Raw genomic sequence first — 16,570 nt, 5'->3', positions numbered from 1 at the left:
TATTGGATTCTGTTTCTAACAGTTTAATTAAGACATTTCAGTGTCTTCAGGATTACCAGCTATAAATTCAGTTTAGCTAATATATTGGTGGTTACCTGGGGGTTTTTTTTGGTAAACATTTCTATCATTTCCCTTTTGATTCCATACAGTATAGAAAAAACAAATGAAATATAAAACCAGAGCAATAAAAAAAACATAGATAACAAAAGTATTTTAGGCATGCATCTTCTGCCAGAGAGTCAGTTATACCAAGTGTAAGTTGGGAGGAGTTGTTTGGGAGCAAATCATCATACAAATGTACCTCTGAGCCAAATTTCAAGTTAATCTAATCTACAATGTTGGTACCATTGTCATTGATGATGCATTAGATTCCACAGATCTTGTTGAGGCTTGCTAGGCAGCCACTATTTGTGCTTGCAATCAAACCCGCTTTCCCAATTCCTTTGGCATATGCAGAAGGCTTCGAGGAGAAACAATAATTTCTCCCATGTGCACTGTGGCTAGGAGAAGGTAAAAAAACAGCAGGGTCCTTCTCACTGTTTATCCTCTTTGCAAAGCAGAAGTGAGAAGACCTACACCTCTCTTCCAGGCCCTCTGGCACATTTTTGCTGGGGCAGTTTAAATTTAAGTATCTGATGGGCTCTAATATTTACTGTTTTGGTTATTAGTTGGTAACATTGGATTCCATTGCAGACACTGATGTTGCACTCACACCAGCACCTAACAGGATCTTTAACTGTGTAAAAATGTCTAACACACTACAAAATGCTGTTTCATGTGCAGTGCACCTAGGAATGTCCCCTTGCCCAGCACACCATTGATCAGAACATAGTATGGTTAAAATAGGCTGACACCTTCTTTACCTCAATGGACTGATAACGTTCCAGAACAGTTGTTGGTTATGGTTTTGTTCAGAGAGGCTACTTGCTGTAGGTTCTCCTATGGCTGGGCCCAGTCCTTAGAGCTCCCAAGAACAGAAGCACAGCAAGCGTTCTTGATTTGTAGAATTTGTCTCACACCTTTCATCATAGATCATTTTGGGGCAGGTGACAACTTTTAAAGTTACGTTTTACATTAACCCAGCAGAAGCATCAAACAAGCAAGAACATAAAACAAAATACAGTACTGCATATTGTCTTGAGATTTTAAATGAATATATATTTTTAATAAATAAGCAGTTCAGTACCAGAAAACAATCAATCCATCTGTCATCATGTTAATCCACAGGTCCATACATCTAAGATACTCGAAAGGCCTGGAAGAATGAGGAAGATTTTACAGCTGGCGCCGAAAGTGTAACTTAAACTGTTACTTGTGCATTGCATCTGTTTACAATTGTGGTATATAAAGAGCTGTCTTTTAATTAATTATTACAAATCCTCTTGATGTCACCTTTGCTTTTCTTGGCACCCTTCTGTTTAAAGCCAGATACAAGAGTGCTGGGTTGGATGAGAGTGTTGGGTCAGAAGGTTATGAAGATAGGTCTACAGTAGGTGTCCCGCCTTGCCATGTGCCGCCCTCAAGTACTACAGTGGCTACAAAGTCATGTGGTGTGACTCACCAGGCTCTTACTGCCCCCACCCCCGAACAGGCACTGGCAGCAATCCTGTGTAGGTGCCACTCTGTTCTCATTCTGCTTGGGTGGCAGCAGATTAGAATCCCCAAAATGCATTGCCTAATGTAAACTTAATCATATTATCCGGTAGCCTAAAATGGTATCCACTCAAATGGGGATCTCGGGGGAAGGGGAGAAATGAAGCGACTAGAGGGGAAGAAAGGAAAGCTAGGAGGAAGAGGAAGAGGAGATAAAGCAGAGCAACAGGGGTAGGGGGACGGAGCAATCGGAGGGTGGCACAATGATAAGAAAAGAGGAGCAACAAGACTCCCACCCACAGGTAGAAATGGAATCCCATAATATAGAGTCACTTGAACTTGTACAGTTTTTTTTTGGGATGTGCCCTGCCATCAAATCACATCTCCATGGACTGAAACATAAAAATTGCAGACCACCACTTTCAGCACCACTGTTATCAAAAACATATGAGAAACAAGTCTTGATCAATCCTCATGATTTTTACACCATCCAATCATATTACTCTGTTTCTATATGTGTTCTGTGATTTAATGGTGGTGATGTTGGCATCCTATGTAATGCTCATAAAGATCTACAAAGATCCACATTTCTGTGCCATAGTAGCACTAGCATGTACTGGATATGTGATTTTACAGTTCAGTATAAGTTTTAATTTGATGGTCAATTGGGGGGACACCTCTTGTAAAAGACATGACAACTGAAGATAATCAATTTTTAATCTACTTTATCCAACTTTTGCCTAGACGTCACAAAAAACGCTGTGTCTCCTCTGTCTGTGAGGGCATGGGATCAGTCACCCACAGTTGACTAGCTGAGCAACAAAGCCACTTCTCCCTCTTGCTCTCTTCCTCCTCCCTCCCTGCCTGCCTGCCTGCCCACAAAGCAGAGGCAGCCCTGTTGCTCCATTCCTCACTTGGTGGAAGGGGTCCTTCCTCAGAGTGAGGCATTGTGGGTGAGGTCACCCAGTGACTGCCTGTGCTGCCACCACTTAGTCACTATGACTATGTCAAAAGATTGGTTTTTAAACTTCAGGTTCTGTCAAAAACTTGATTTGTTGTCATCACAGCAAAGCAAACATCAGGGGGTATCTCTCATTTCCACCAGCTCCCCTACCATATCACAGCCTGGGCCTGCAGGTCCCCCAGTTCCCATGGGTGGCTTTTCTGGAGCTGCGGCAGGAAGGAGGAAGCAGAAATGCCCTATTCTGTGAAAAGTTAAATTGAGGATCAAGCACTCAAATTTCCCCCCAAAGAATAGTATTTTATTGAAAATGAGTCCTTAAAATTCAGCCTAACTTCACAGGAGATTTCAAGTCTTAAGCCTATTACTGCAGACATGGCTATATATCACTCCTTATGCTAAGAAGTTTACATCAAGTGGATGGTGCTCTTGCATCTTGCACTGGCCTAATTACAGCCCATGGCATAAGAGATAAACCACCGCCACCCCAATGCTTTTGTAGCTTAATAACAGTTTAACCCAGTGGTTTCTATTATGCTACAATTAAAGACAAGAGCCAGCTTGAGGGTGATGTGCTGGAGCTACTGGCAATCCTTGCAGACTCTACCTGAGTGAGTTCCAAATATTTGTTTCTTTGCAACACAAGGAATCAGGAGCAGCCTGTTTTTACCTAAGTGTCCTCTCCAGCTTCCAGTTTTAATGCTGCAGCTAAGTCCCTATTATGACCAGAGCTTAGATAGCTTTCCTCACTGGTGGTGGGAGGTGTGCTACCTATTACAAGATTCAAAAACATGAATGGGAAAATCTGTGCTTTCCTCTTAAACAACAAAACTTCTTTAATCCTACCACCACAAGTGTATATGTACCGTACTTTGTAGAGTATATGACTTACTAGCATCAGAAACTGAATTTATTTTGGTGGGAGTAAAATGTATCTGATTTATGTGTGGGTAATTAACAAAAGCTACCAGCATGAGTTTGACCAAACTGCGGGAGGCAGTGGAAGACAGGAGTGCCTGGCGTGCTCTGGTCCATGGGGTCACGAAGAGTCGGACACGACTAAACAACAACAATTAACAAAAGTATCAGCTGGGCGCCTAGATTCAAAATGTGATGCTTTGCATGTCTGCTTACAGTTCTTGGCTACTCTGCCTATCCCTCTTGCAATGAACAAATCATACACTGTTAAGTTTAAAAGCTTTACTTAACTATAGCCAAAGGTCTGGTTCATGCATTATTCTGTGCAGCAGAAAGTAGAACACTGGTAGATTACTCTTGGATGCAAAATACCGCATATACTGTAGTCTGAATTACATACTCTCAAGTTCAGACACATCCATCTATGGCAAGAAGAGATTGATGAAAGGAACAGAAGCAGCTTCACTCCCTAATGGAGAAGAGGGGGCGTGGCCTAGCTCAGTCTGGGAACAGAACTCTCTGGTCTTAATCCCTTCATGCACTAATTAGCACTCCTGCATAGCTGTTTGACCACTTGCTTACCTTAAATAACTTTCTTAAGTTACTTCTTACCTTCACCTTTAAGCACCTCACCATGCTCACAGCCACACAGAGAGTTTTTGCTTATTTATTCAAATAATTTAAGGACCCCTGGACATTTAAGTGATTGCCTATGAGATCGCCTTACCCACACATGCCCACTTGACTGTTTCAGTTGGTGGAATTGGCACTGCTACAGGTGCCAGATAATACGTGTCTCTCTTTGGTGCCTGCTAAAAACATTTTTTAGACAAGTCTACTCAGATGCTTAGAAAGTTGAGGTTATTTTAATGTTCTGTATGTTGTAAAGTAGGGTTGTGGTTTTTCTCAATTTTATTGTATTGTCCTTTTGTAAACCACTTCAAGGGTTTTTTGTTTTTGTTTTACAATCAAGCAGTGTATAAATTTTATGAAATAACTAACCAGATGTAACAGCGTCCTTTAAAAATCCAGCCTGAGCAAGGAAGTTGTGGGAAGACCAAGATGGGCTGGGGCAGCTGGGCGGGGGTTGGAGTGCTTCCACTTTCGCAGGACAAGAGCTGACACAGGCTTCTGTTGACTTTTAACCATCGGATTTGTACTGTTCTGAAAGTCAAACAGGGACTGTGCCAGCGCACAGCTAAAGAAACTTTATTTGCATCATGGACTGCAGGGGACGTGCGAACAAGAGAAAACCTCCAACCCAGAGATCAGGAGACTCTGCTTATCCCTGAGATTTTTCCTCCCGTTTATGTCCAGAGGACGCAAGTGTGGTACTGCTTTGAATTAAACTACGGAGGCAAAAGCAGACGAAATAAAAGTAACATGGGCGGGGCTTATTAGTGCTGGAGGTTGCCAGTCAGAAGCATGCTGTAGGCACAAGAAATTATGAAGAAAACCATCTTATTAATTGGATAGAGAATTTCCGGGTTTACCCTGGAAACCGTATGTTTGTCTATCCATTGGGATTTTGTGACTGGATAACACTGCCTCTACACAGAAATAGCGGCAAGTAGTGACAAAGGTGGCAGCTCCTTCTAATTCGTATACTGTATTAAATTGTCCTGCTAGTGTCAGAACCAATGCAGTTCTTCATTGCACCCATCTTGCACTTTAGGACTGACGAAACCGTGGCTGGGGAAAAGTTGGCTTACAATAGCCCTGCAAGGCAGTCCAATCTTAGTATTATAATAATAATTTATTATTTATACCCCACCTCTCCCAACAGATCATTAAAAACACGATAAAAGACCAAACATTAAAAAAATAGTACAGGTTAGAGCCTGGTTCGGATTTCCCGTCAAAGCTCCCCCCTCCAAACACGCCTCAAGTTGCAGCAAAGGCCAACCTCCTGAAATTACACCTTCCCGGCCCAAATCCAACACCCAAAGTTACATGCTCGTGCCCCATTGGTTCCCGTACAGACTCGCCGTTCTTTTCACAGTTCAATCCAATGCAAGTTTACTCGAAAGCTAGTCCCAGGCTGTTCCAATTGTGGGGAAACCTTTGGCCCTCCAGATCCTGTTGAACTGCAACTCCCATCAGCCCCCAGTGCACATGGCCAATGACCAGGAGTGATGGGACTTGTAGTTCAGCGACATCGGCAGACCCCATTGTTCCTTGCTTGGGAGCACAGCTGTCAACTTTTCCCTTTTCTTGCGAGGTATCCTATTCGGAATAAGGGAATTTCCCTTAAAAAAGGGAAAAGCTGACAGCTATGCTTGGGAGTCACAAGCGGGGGAGAGCGCTGTTGTGCTCCTGCCTGCTTGCGGGCTTCCCAGAGTGAGACGAACAGGGCGCCGGGCCTGTTTTGCTTTAATTCGGCAACATAGTACTGTTTCCTTATGTTCTTACAACACACACACACACTTAAATGAGGTCCTCCTGAGGTTTTGAACTGCATCTCCTATCCCCGCCCCACCCCCAAACTGGCTGGGGCTGACGGAAGTCTAGAACAGCTGGAGGGCACCACGTTATGGGGAGGCTGAAGTAAAATGGCGTAAAAGAACCGGAAGTTTACGTCCGAGTGTTCCTCTGAGCTTCACGCGGCGCTGCGGGGGCGGAAGCGGCTCGAGCGGCGGTGATAGTGGGAGCGTGTCGAAGGCGAAGATGAAGATGAAGCAGTCCAAGGCGGCCAAGCTCCGCCCCGTTACCGGGTGAGGAACGCGGCCCGCGCTATGCCCTCTCTCCCCTCCGCCCCGCGGCTCCCATCCCCCCCCCCACCTTGGGTGCTAGAGGAGTCCTGGGCGCCCGCCGTCGCGGTCCCTTCTGATCCCCTCCTGCTGCTGCGTTTGCCTGCCGACCCTCCAGACCCCGCCTGCGAGACTTCTGCGCAAGCTTCTAATTGTGTCTGGCAGGGGATTTAAATTGTGGAATTGTGTTACAGCAAGCCTGCAGCTTATGAGGGGGTTACATTCCTGGGGATTGTGCCTAAAGCTAAAATCGTGTATAATCATAAACCCATTGGGTTCAGTGAAAGGTGCGATTGCCAAAATAATTTTCCCTGGATCCCCACCACGTTTTTTATTTTTTAGAAATCTTTTTGACGTGTGTAAAACTGAATGCGCACAAGTTAAATGTGCATAAGTTGTGCACTTACTGTACTTCATTTCTGTCTTGTTTTGATTTTTCTGATTTCTATAAATTACCTAAATATAGTTAAATGAAGAATTTTGCCATACTTACTCAGGTTACTGTGTAGTTTAGGAGGCTTTTAGCACTTTAAGCTAGAGGAAGTAAAATGCTAAGGCTACACATTAATCTGAGTATGTATGGCAGATATATTGCAAGTGGTTTGACTTGCTATTTTTTAAATAACAAAACTGTAAAAAGTTATTTTGTTATGTGATGTGACAAAGCTTTAAGTTCAAGGGGTACCAGACTTGGTACACGAGGGAAGATTTATGCACTTCTGTAGCCTTTCACTCTTCGCAAATATTTTTCTAACATTTATTTATTTCATTTATTAGATTTATATACCACCCTTCATCATAAGATCTCAGGGCAGTTCAGAGAATAAAATAAATAATAAAAGCAAGTAACTAAGTAAAACAAAGCAGCAAAACAATACCCCCCTTCCCACAGACATCTGCAGGACCTGCCTGCACCTGCAGATGAGCTGCAGTGGTGCATGAATCTTTCCTAATATACCAAGACTGGTACCCCTTAAATTTAATATTTGTCACATCACACAGCAAAATAACTTAATAAAGTTTTGTTTTAAAAATAATTTTGAGACAAACCACTTGCAGTATTTTTGGAAAGACAGTATAATTGCTCCTTCTCTCACATGCATACCTGAAATTGATTTCTGGCAATGTAAAAGTAATCATACAAGAATCAGAGCTGTCTCCTGTTTGTTTTTCTCCTCCTACATAGTGCTTATCTCCTGGCAGTCAATGATTTTTGCATTATATTTTCCTTTAATTGGAAAACTGCTGTGGAAATTATCTTGTAAGATTGAAAGGCAAGGTAGAAACATCTAAGCAAAAGTAGGAAAAACTGCAGGCTGTTGCTTGTGAAGTGCCATGTGTTTATTTTTCCAGAAGTCCATGGCCCATTGGCTCAGGAAGCAGGCGTATGTGCAGAGACTTCTCCATCTGTATACTTACAGCAAATGAACCACTCATATTGTACTAATTCTTCAAAAGTAATGACATGCACAATCTGCTTGGTTTTTTTGCATGATTATTGGTTTGTTTTACCTGTAGTTTATGCTTTGCAGGACAGTACTAAATGGGATCTGATGACCAACTTTATCTCTTTAATAGCAAAGCATGTGAGAAAGATGCTGCCACTGTATCAAAGGAAGATTATGTTGTGGGTCAAGTGGCCAACAGTCTGTTTCAAAATAAACCCACCGCACGTGTCACAGGTTCCCTGGTCCAGCTCTTCAGTGCTCCTGAGGCTGAAATACAGCCAGTGTATGTTGCTGTGCCAAGAGTAAGCACATTTCTTTACCTATGTAATTCCCAAAATGTGAGTTCAGTTCCCAGTACTGAAGTATGCCAGCATTTGGAATGCTTGACGTCCCTTAAATAAGACTGCAAACTGTAGATGTTAACTGTTAACAGTTCCATATTTCAACTCCTTAACCAGGCTGTGAGATTGTTGTTTGCATTCATGTTACAGACACTGAAGATGACAGATCATTTTGTTAACATAAGGATGGTCGTAGCACCCTTATTTTTCACACTATGTTCTTGTTTGAAACTGTTGATACCTCCTTTTTGGTGTCGCGGGTGGAGGAACAAGCAGCTGATATATTTTAGATTCTCAAAAACAGCAGCTGTGCCATCATGATAGGTCTTGGGTGCCATAAAATATTTTAATGATTGTTCCTTCATTGAAAGCTTATGAAACTTAAAGGTGCTCTTAAAATATATTTGTCAGCTGTCATTGGTAATGCTTCATCTTCTTTCTGACAGAGAAGAATCAACAGAGTGCTTTGCCACCAACAAGTATTATAGACAGAGCCTCTAAGTTACATTGGGCTTCTGAAAGCAGAATTTTATCCAGATGTTCACCCCCCCCCAAATTACCTCATGAAAATCCCCCACCCACCCAATACAGTCTTCTTGGTTGTGTGATTACCGATCAAAACAACATAGGGTTTTCTTTTAAAAATAAATAAATGTGTTTTTCAGTTTTGGTAGAGGCCTGATTAATACTTCACCAGTGTTGCATGAGAACTGTTTTCACTAAGGCTGGTCCAATGCTGCACAGTTCATGTTTGTAAAAACTGCATTATAAACCCAACTCACCTGCTTCTTGTGGGGCTTCTGTAGTATGGGACTAGCCCATGTAATATTGACTCTGATTATACAGGTGCAACTTATGAAATGGCCCTTGTGTGAAGTAAAAAACCTTTAAAAGAGAGTCAATAAGCCCTTTACACCTGATTCAGTTTAATTCTAATCATCAGTACCTTTTAAAAATTGCTGTTTAAAAATACCTTTCAACATAACAAAACAAGGTATTATGCTTGAGTGCCCTGAGCAATTATCTCCCATTCTAAAATTGCAAACTATTACAAAAACCATCTCAAAAGTGTGAGATCCTCAAGATTATTTTATACAGTGGTACCTTGGTACTTGAACAGCTTGGCTCCTGAACGCCACAAACCTGGAAGTGAGTGTTCCGGTTTGTGAACGTTTTTTGGAAGCCGAAAATCCGCCGCGGCTTCCGATTGAGTGCAGGAAGCTCCTGCAGCCAATCGAAAGCTACACCTTGGTTTTCAAACGGTTTTGGGAGTTGAGCCGACTCCCGGAACAGATTAAGTTCCAGAACCAAGGTACCACTGTATCTGAAATCACATGTGAGAAGTTGCTTAAGGTATTTTTTCACATAAAAATTACATGAATAAAGGAGTGGGATGGGGGCATCTTAAAACTTAAGTTGTTCCCAAAGTACAAAGTATATTATCTTATTGCTGTTCGGTGACCTTGTATTTCCCCAACCCCTTGTATGACCACGTTCTAAATAATTCTTTAAAATCCCTTTTCTAAAAGGAATGTAAGAAACGGAAGCTTACGGAAGAAGAAACTGCCACAGAAGTTAAGAGTTCGTCTAGTAAAGGAGAGCCTTTAAAAAAAAAGCTAAAAGCTAAAAAGAAGGATATCTCTCTTGCAGAGGAAAGAGTAGCAAGCAGGTAAGTGAAACACTTTAAAACTGATTAAGTTCAGAATAATCTATTAAAGGCAACCACGTGTCCTCACTCCCTCGTGGTCTGACTTGATGACCATTAGTAAGTCTTTCCAAATTCAATAGAACTTACTCCCAGATAGGTAGGGTTAGTATTACAGTCTAAACTGTTTGTTTTAGTTTGCAGCACTTAATATAAACCAAATTTTATCATACTTGTCATTTCTGTTGATTGGTTATCTTCTCTGGGTACTAGGAATGAGACAGAATTTAGAAATATAGATTGATTTAAGGCACATAATAAATTTTGGGTTTTCTCGTTGAGCAGTGTAAATTTTATAGAATGGCACTGTTGTAGAAGTAAAGGTACTCTGTCTTTGATTAAAACAATTTGAAGGCCAGCAATGATTAATAGAAAAAACTATGCATGTTCCTTCAGAATTAAACCCAACTGAGTTCAGGTGGACTTACTCTCAGGTAAATATGCACAGAATTTCAGCATAAGCATGTGAAATATGCACTGGCTCTTAAGAGTATAAATTGTATGCATATCTACTCAGAAGCAAATCCCATTTAGTGCCATTCAGTTCAGTGTGATTTACTCCCTTATAAGCGTGTAAGACTGTAGCTTTCATTTATGTCTTGCTTGGCCCCACTAAGGTTTGTTGACTGCTTGTTGCTTGAGTGACAGTAATTGTATGTTTTCAATATAGTTGTTGTCAGTCTCTCTAGCAATGTTGTCTGTTCCCCCGATCCCACCCGCCGCTTCCCCAGACAGTGGTTAAGTAGAGTTAAAATATAGATTTTTTGTGACTATTAAAAAAACACCTGCTAACAAAGTTGTTGTACCTTTTCATGGTTTATCAAGGGAATGTGCTTTGGATGAAGCAGATGAAGAGGAGGAGAAAAAAGAAATACAAATTAAACAAAAACTGAAAAATAGACGTTCTAAATTGGTTTCCCAAAAGCTTTCAGATGAAGATGCTGGACTAAAACAAAAGAAAACACAAGTTAACCCGGCTGAGGAAATGCTAAAGAATAAAAGAACAATTTTTGTGGGCAATTTACCTGTTAGTTGTAAGGCACAGGTAAGTTTGTGGGCAGAGGAGTTATGGTCCCCAGTATAGCAAGTGTTCAGGAGTTTGTTGTCACATATGGTATCTCCATGCCCCCATTTTTTATCCTTATTGAAGTTTTAGCATCATATATTTTTCTGTGCTTCTTTGACCTAACTGAAGATTATATAATTCAGTTACAGATAAACCAGATTTCCCAGTTCTGTGTTTTACTACCCCCCCATTATTTTTTTTAGAAGATGTTGTACTTCTTGTCCTTAATACCATGAGCCAGATAAAAGTTGTGTAGGGACCATCACGCTGTATGAATGAAATATTTGCTGCTTATTATTTTTGCTCACATTTGCTCTGACAAATTACACCGTATGTTTGTTTCAATCTAGATGCTGAAGACGTTTTTCAAAGAATATGGGCAAATTGAATCAGTTCGTTTCCGCTCTTTGGTATGTTTTGGTTGTTGATTTTTATAATATTAGCTGCATGTATCGTCATGGGGATAGAGTCTCTGGGCAAGAGCAAAATTGTGCTGTATGTGGGGAAAATAGTGGCTCCTTCCACTTTACCCATGAGCTATTGCCACTTGGTTCTCATACAGCTTCCGTAGCAAAAGGGTTAGTTTTGTGGCTGGCAATTTGTCACAGTAGAAAAGATGCTGTTTTTTCCTTGTTACCTACCTACTGCTTGTTCCAGTATTAAAGGGCCACAACAGGCAGCTGCGATGGTGCTGCCATTTGGAACTGGAAGAAGTAAAGCTGGAGAAGCAAAGGAGGTGAGGGGGGATATGGCAGGATAGGAGCAGAAAAGCATCTTACCCAGTGTAAACCAGTTATGGCTTGGCTTAGCCAAGGAATAATTTCTAGTTAGCACACATCCTCCCAAGTTCTGTATCTACACTCTTCCAAATAGCGTTGGGCTTTGTAGCTAGCAGGAAGTGCATCAACATGACCTCAGAAACCCATGTCCTTCCTCCAGCAAGAGATTAGGGAAGGATCTAGTGTGGTGTTGAGTTCATAATGTGATATGATAACGGAACAACACCAACCAACTAATGCACTACTTTCCCCCCTTCCCTTTCCAGATTCCAGCTGAGGCTACTGTATCCAAAAAAATGGCAGCCATAAAGTAAGTTATAATTTTTTTTATATATATATAAAATGTGTTTAATTTTTAGAGTGGGGAAACTACACATTTTCACTTAATATTTTTTTTTTCTTTTTAGCAGTTAATTTTTGTTAATTGTTGTTATTTTCAAAATAAATACATTCAGTAGGTTTGCTAAAGACCAGGGTTTCTTTCTACTGTTCTGGAACAAATTGGGAACTGATGTTATTCTGCCATTCATTGTGTTGATTGGTATAAATGGTAGAGCAGTGAGTTGTACTTGTGTGGCATAATAAAGCCACATCCAACTTCCTACTTGGAAAAAGTAGAAACTATTTTTCTACCCAATTCCTTACTATTGCTGATTGATTTCAACATCTATTGTGCCAAACTAGTGCATTTTTTAGCCAAATGAAGACTCCTTAAGATGCTTCCTAATGGGGCAGGAAGGGGCCCTCTCTCATTCCAGCAAAATTGTCTTACAATTTTGTACTGATGAAGAAATATCAGGAGAGACTGATCCTGTGTATTCCGGATGAAGAACGTATACAACTAGGCAGTTCCTTAAAATGTTTGCTAAGTGCCATTGAATTCAGTGGAATTTGTGTCTTAGCAAACATGCTGAGGATTGTGCAATATATTCTAAAGCAGGGGTAGAGAACCTTTGGCTCTCCAAATGTTGTTGGACTCAAATTCAAAGGAGGATGGGAGTTGTAGTTCAACAACAACTGGAGGGCCACAGTTTCCCCACCCCTGTTCTAAAGCCATCCATTCAGCTTGCAAACGTACATATGTAAATTGTAATTAAATGTATAGTAAACTTCATTTTTTTTCCTTTAGGCGAATGGTGCATCCTAATATGAAGTACATTAATGCTTATGTCGTTTTCAAGGAGGAATGTGCAGCCAATAACGCCTTAAAATGGTATTTTTAAAAAAGATTACTTGATGCTGGATTTTATAAAGTATTATGACATGCATTTAATTAAATAAATCTTAACAAAAGACATATCCTAAACTGTAAATACCTTTTCTGAAGTAACACACTGTGCAAACTAGGAAGGTAGCTGCTTTTTTCTGATTATTTTTTCGTGTTGTGGCTTTAATAGTAATGGAACAGAATTTACCAGTGGATTCCACATAAGAGTTGACCTTGCTTCAAAATCTGCATGTGTAAGTAATTCAATTGCTGTAGGAAGAAACTCCCCGCCCCACCTGCTTCCTTAGACTGTTGATTCAATTCTTCTTGTTCACTTGTTTTACAGCATGATAACAAGAGATCTATTTTTGTGGGAAATCTCCCTTATGGTAAGTGTTAGGTGAAATTTTACACTCTTCTTTTCAAATCTATGTAGAATTCTCTTGCAGAAAAATGACAGTTTCAGAGATCCTTATGAAATACATTCTTTTTGTAGCTTTTGCAGACTATAAAAGATTTAGACTGCATCTAGAAAGCTTTTAATATAAATGTATACTCATTTTTAAAAGCTGCTTTTAGATATACCAATAATAATTTGTTTTGCCACAAACAGTAAGATGATGCACATGATTTATTGTTACAGCTTAACAGAAATATATATACTGTAACAGGTCACATTAAAGTAGTTGTTGCTGGTAGTAAAAAGTCCTACATTTAAATTTTAAATGAAAATATTTTGAATTTTTGGCACATACCTAAAACTTATGTTTTAACACCAGCATACTTTTTTAAAAAAATGTTTGCTTACAGAAATTGATGATGAGACAGTAAGAGACCATTTCTCTGAATGTGGAAATGTAATCAGTGTACGAATTGTGAGAGATCGGAGCACAGGCATTGGCAAAGGTTTTGGTTACGTTCTGTTTGAGGTACGTCAATAGCTATTCAGTATCTGTGATGACAGAAACTTAACATTGTATTAACACTTAACACTTGCTGTGATTGAAGGGTAGCTGGTTTCATATGCTCAGCTGTTAGCAACAATGTAACATTAAAACTGGTATGGCAGTTACAATGATGCACCTAGACACCTCTACAACTGAATGGTGCAGCGTTGGGGAGCTGTCATCTGTGACAACTGACTGTGCTGACTGGAGATTTTGAAAGTTGGAGTCCAAAGCCCCACAGGTTCCCAATCCCTGGCGTAGGGAAGGCACCAGTTATCATGCAGTAACTTCTACAGAATTGAAAAGTTCAAAACAAGCAGTCTCACACAGCATGATTCCGGACTTTTGCCAAGTATCTCCTCTCCGCTCTGAAATATCTATAACTAAATTTGTAGTCAAGCAAATAGAATTGTTCTCATAAGAACCAAAAGCTCAGTCCTCATCATGTCTTATTCAGAGCAAGTCCTACTGAATTCAATGGTCTTACTTCCAAGTAAGTGGGGTTAAGATTGCAGACGGAGACAACAACGTTCAAATTCTGCTGCTAGCAGATGGCGTCTTTAATCTGTCTTACTTCTAACACCTTCCCAGAGTCAGAATTTTTCAGTGCACTCCCAAGCTGATGTGCCGGGCCATCTATATTTAATTTTTCAGTGACATGTTCATGGGGGGGGGGGGAGGATTAAAGGAAGAAAGTTGAAGTAGGAAACCTTGTTTGCAGCACAGACTTGCTCACAGTTGATGTGTTTGTAAGCAGGAAAATTTGCATCCATTTCATGCTCCAAATAATAGTTTAATCCGAAAGAAGAAAATTGTAGGCAGTTGGATAGTTTCCAGTGGCTATGTTGCTTCTGTTTACTGTGCATTTAGGGTAGACCTGTATTTGCCTAGTTTTAAAGTGGATGTGCTGACATGATTTTTTTTTAAAAAAACCAATCCCCCCTTTTAATTTAGCTGCTTTAAATATTTTTGTTTTATTGTTTATTGATTATGTTGTAAAGTGGTTTTTTATTTTTGTGAATTTTTCTGAAAGGAAAATAAATATTAGTTACTAAGATGTAAGATGAACGCCTAATTTTACATGTTGCCCTTTATTTTCCTCAAAGACTACAGATTCTGTACACCTTGCACTGAAGCTAAACAACTCTGAACTGAAAGGAAGAAAGCTACGAGTGCAACACTGTGTTCAAAAAGAAAAAGCTCCACAGAAGAGTTTAGTCAAGAATGTAAAGAGCCCTGTTGGACTGAAGTATTCAAAGTCTTCTTCACTGAAAAATGCAAAAGGATTATCGAGTAACTCTTTTGCTGGTGAAAAAGCAACCCCAATGACAAAGAGCAAAAAAACCAAGTCAAAACACATAATGAAGAAGAAACCGAGAAAATCCATTTGAAATAGTTATGCTGCAAGTTTTGAATTGTATTTTTAAATAAATTTTATTTCATAGTCATTTGGGAGTTCTGCATATTCTGTCTCCAGAGTTTGAGTTTAGAAATTAAGCTGGATTAATTCATAATATTAACAAGAGAAGTCACACTAAGAAAGTTCAACACATAACAATTCTACTAGCCCGTCTCCACTCACTATGTAGTGATTTGGGGTCTAAAAGGGAAAGAGACAGTCTACTCCAGTAAAGTTTACTTAAAGAAGATTTGCTAACCACAAGCATTTGATCATTTACAAACCTGTTTTTACCAGTGATTGTCCTTTCTACTGTTACATTAAGTTTGTTTCCAAACCTTCAGCAGTATACTGTTGCACACCACCCCAATCTCCGAGCAGTGTAAGATTTCAGGGGTTCCAGGTGCTTACCTAGGTTTCGTGTTTCCATTGGAAAGATTTACAGTGGAGACTAAGGTGTATTTATGATATATGGTCTGTTTACACATTTGCGTGGCGAGTTCCCGCCCCCCACCAAGATAAATAAACACACGAGACACCATAATTAAGGTTAATTGGGCAAATTAGGCCACAACTTTATTGAATTCAGGAATGAGAGGCATTGGCTTAGGCATTGGTCCTATCGACTATCCGGCTCCAGCCCATTTGCTGGAGACACGGGGAAGGGTTAACACTAATCGGGGGAGTCTCCCGCCGAGGCACGTCGACTAGGAGCTCCCCCGGGTCACCGCTCTGGGGCGTGCCTTTGGCCCACACCTCCATAGGCTTCGGACAGGGCCACGCCCCCCGGAGTCCTTTAATGGACCACCCTTCGTTCACTGGGGTGAGGTGATGGCGTTCCTCCCCCCCACACATCCTCTTAACCCCTTCTTACCAATGCCTACCGCCAATGCCGAAGAGTTGTGACGAGTTGCTACGAGGTAGGCGAAAAACCAAAAGGCTGTAAATTGCCAATTGGGAAAAATTCCTACCATGCCCCTTGCGGCGACAGACCGAAGTCCATAGCAAAGTCAGACCTACCTAAAGCCCAACTAAAGGGAGGGAGGGTGGGGAAAACGTGGGGGCTAGCCGGAGAAGAGAGGGCGAGCCCCCTCCGCTCCGGCCCTAAATAGGGCAAGCCACGCCCCCCGCCCGCCGATTGGCTGGCTGGGAGGCGTGGACGGTTGGGATTCCCCTGTTCTCGCGGGGGCTGAAACCAGCCCCCGCTCATGTGGGGAGGGCGTGATGCCCGCAACCCCACCTCCTGGGGCAGGCCTGGAAGTGGCTATATACCACGAGCCTACAATGGAGGGGTTCACAGCATTAACACCCCAAGAGAGTCTTCCAGCTTCTAGCTCAAGGTAATCCGCTGTCCTCAAGGCCTTTGGCAACATTTGATGCCTCCCACCCCTGCAGGAGGAAGAGGACCCACCTATTTTTCCTCTGGTGCCGAGCCACTTATTTAGAGGGCCATTAT

At 41.1% G+C, this 16,570-nt stretch overlaps 1 protein-coding gene across 1 annotated transcript; it reads left to right on the top strand.

Annotated features, from left to right (window-relative positions):
- The first annotated feature begins 6,007 nt into the window (after positions 1 to 6,007).
- RBM34 (RNA binding motif protein 34) lies at positions 6,008 to 15,163 on the top strand. The gene is made up of 11 exons (XM_053382549.1): positions 6,008 to 6,186; positions 7,801 to 7,972; positions 9,541 to 9,680; positions 10,542 to 10,761; positions 11,133 to 11,192; positions 11,828 to 11,871; positions 12,691 to 12,774; positions 12,959 to 13,022; positions 13,115 to 13,157; positions 13,579 to 13,697; positions 14,822 to 15,163. The coding sequence occupies exons 1-11, from the start codon at positions 6,140 to 6,142 to the stop codon at positions 15,104 to 15,106; spliced, it is 1,278 nt and encodes a 425-aa protein (XP_053238524.1). The 5' UTR covers positions 6,008 to 6,139; the 3' UTR covers positions 15,107 to 15,163.
- Positions 15,164 to 16,570: the final 1,407 nt, after the last annotated feature.

The sequence above is a fragment of the Podarcis raffonei genome, chromosome 3 (genome assembly GCF_027172205.1).
Source record: "Podarcis raffonei isolate rPodRaf1 chromosome 3, rPodRaf1.pri, whole genome shotgun sequence".
Lineage (NCBI taxonomy): Eukaryota > Metazoa > Chordata > Lepidosauria > Squamata > Lacertidae > Podarcis > Podarcis raffonei.
This window is presented reverse-complemented; position numbering and strand designations above follow the sequence as displayed.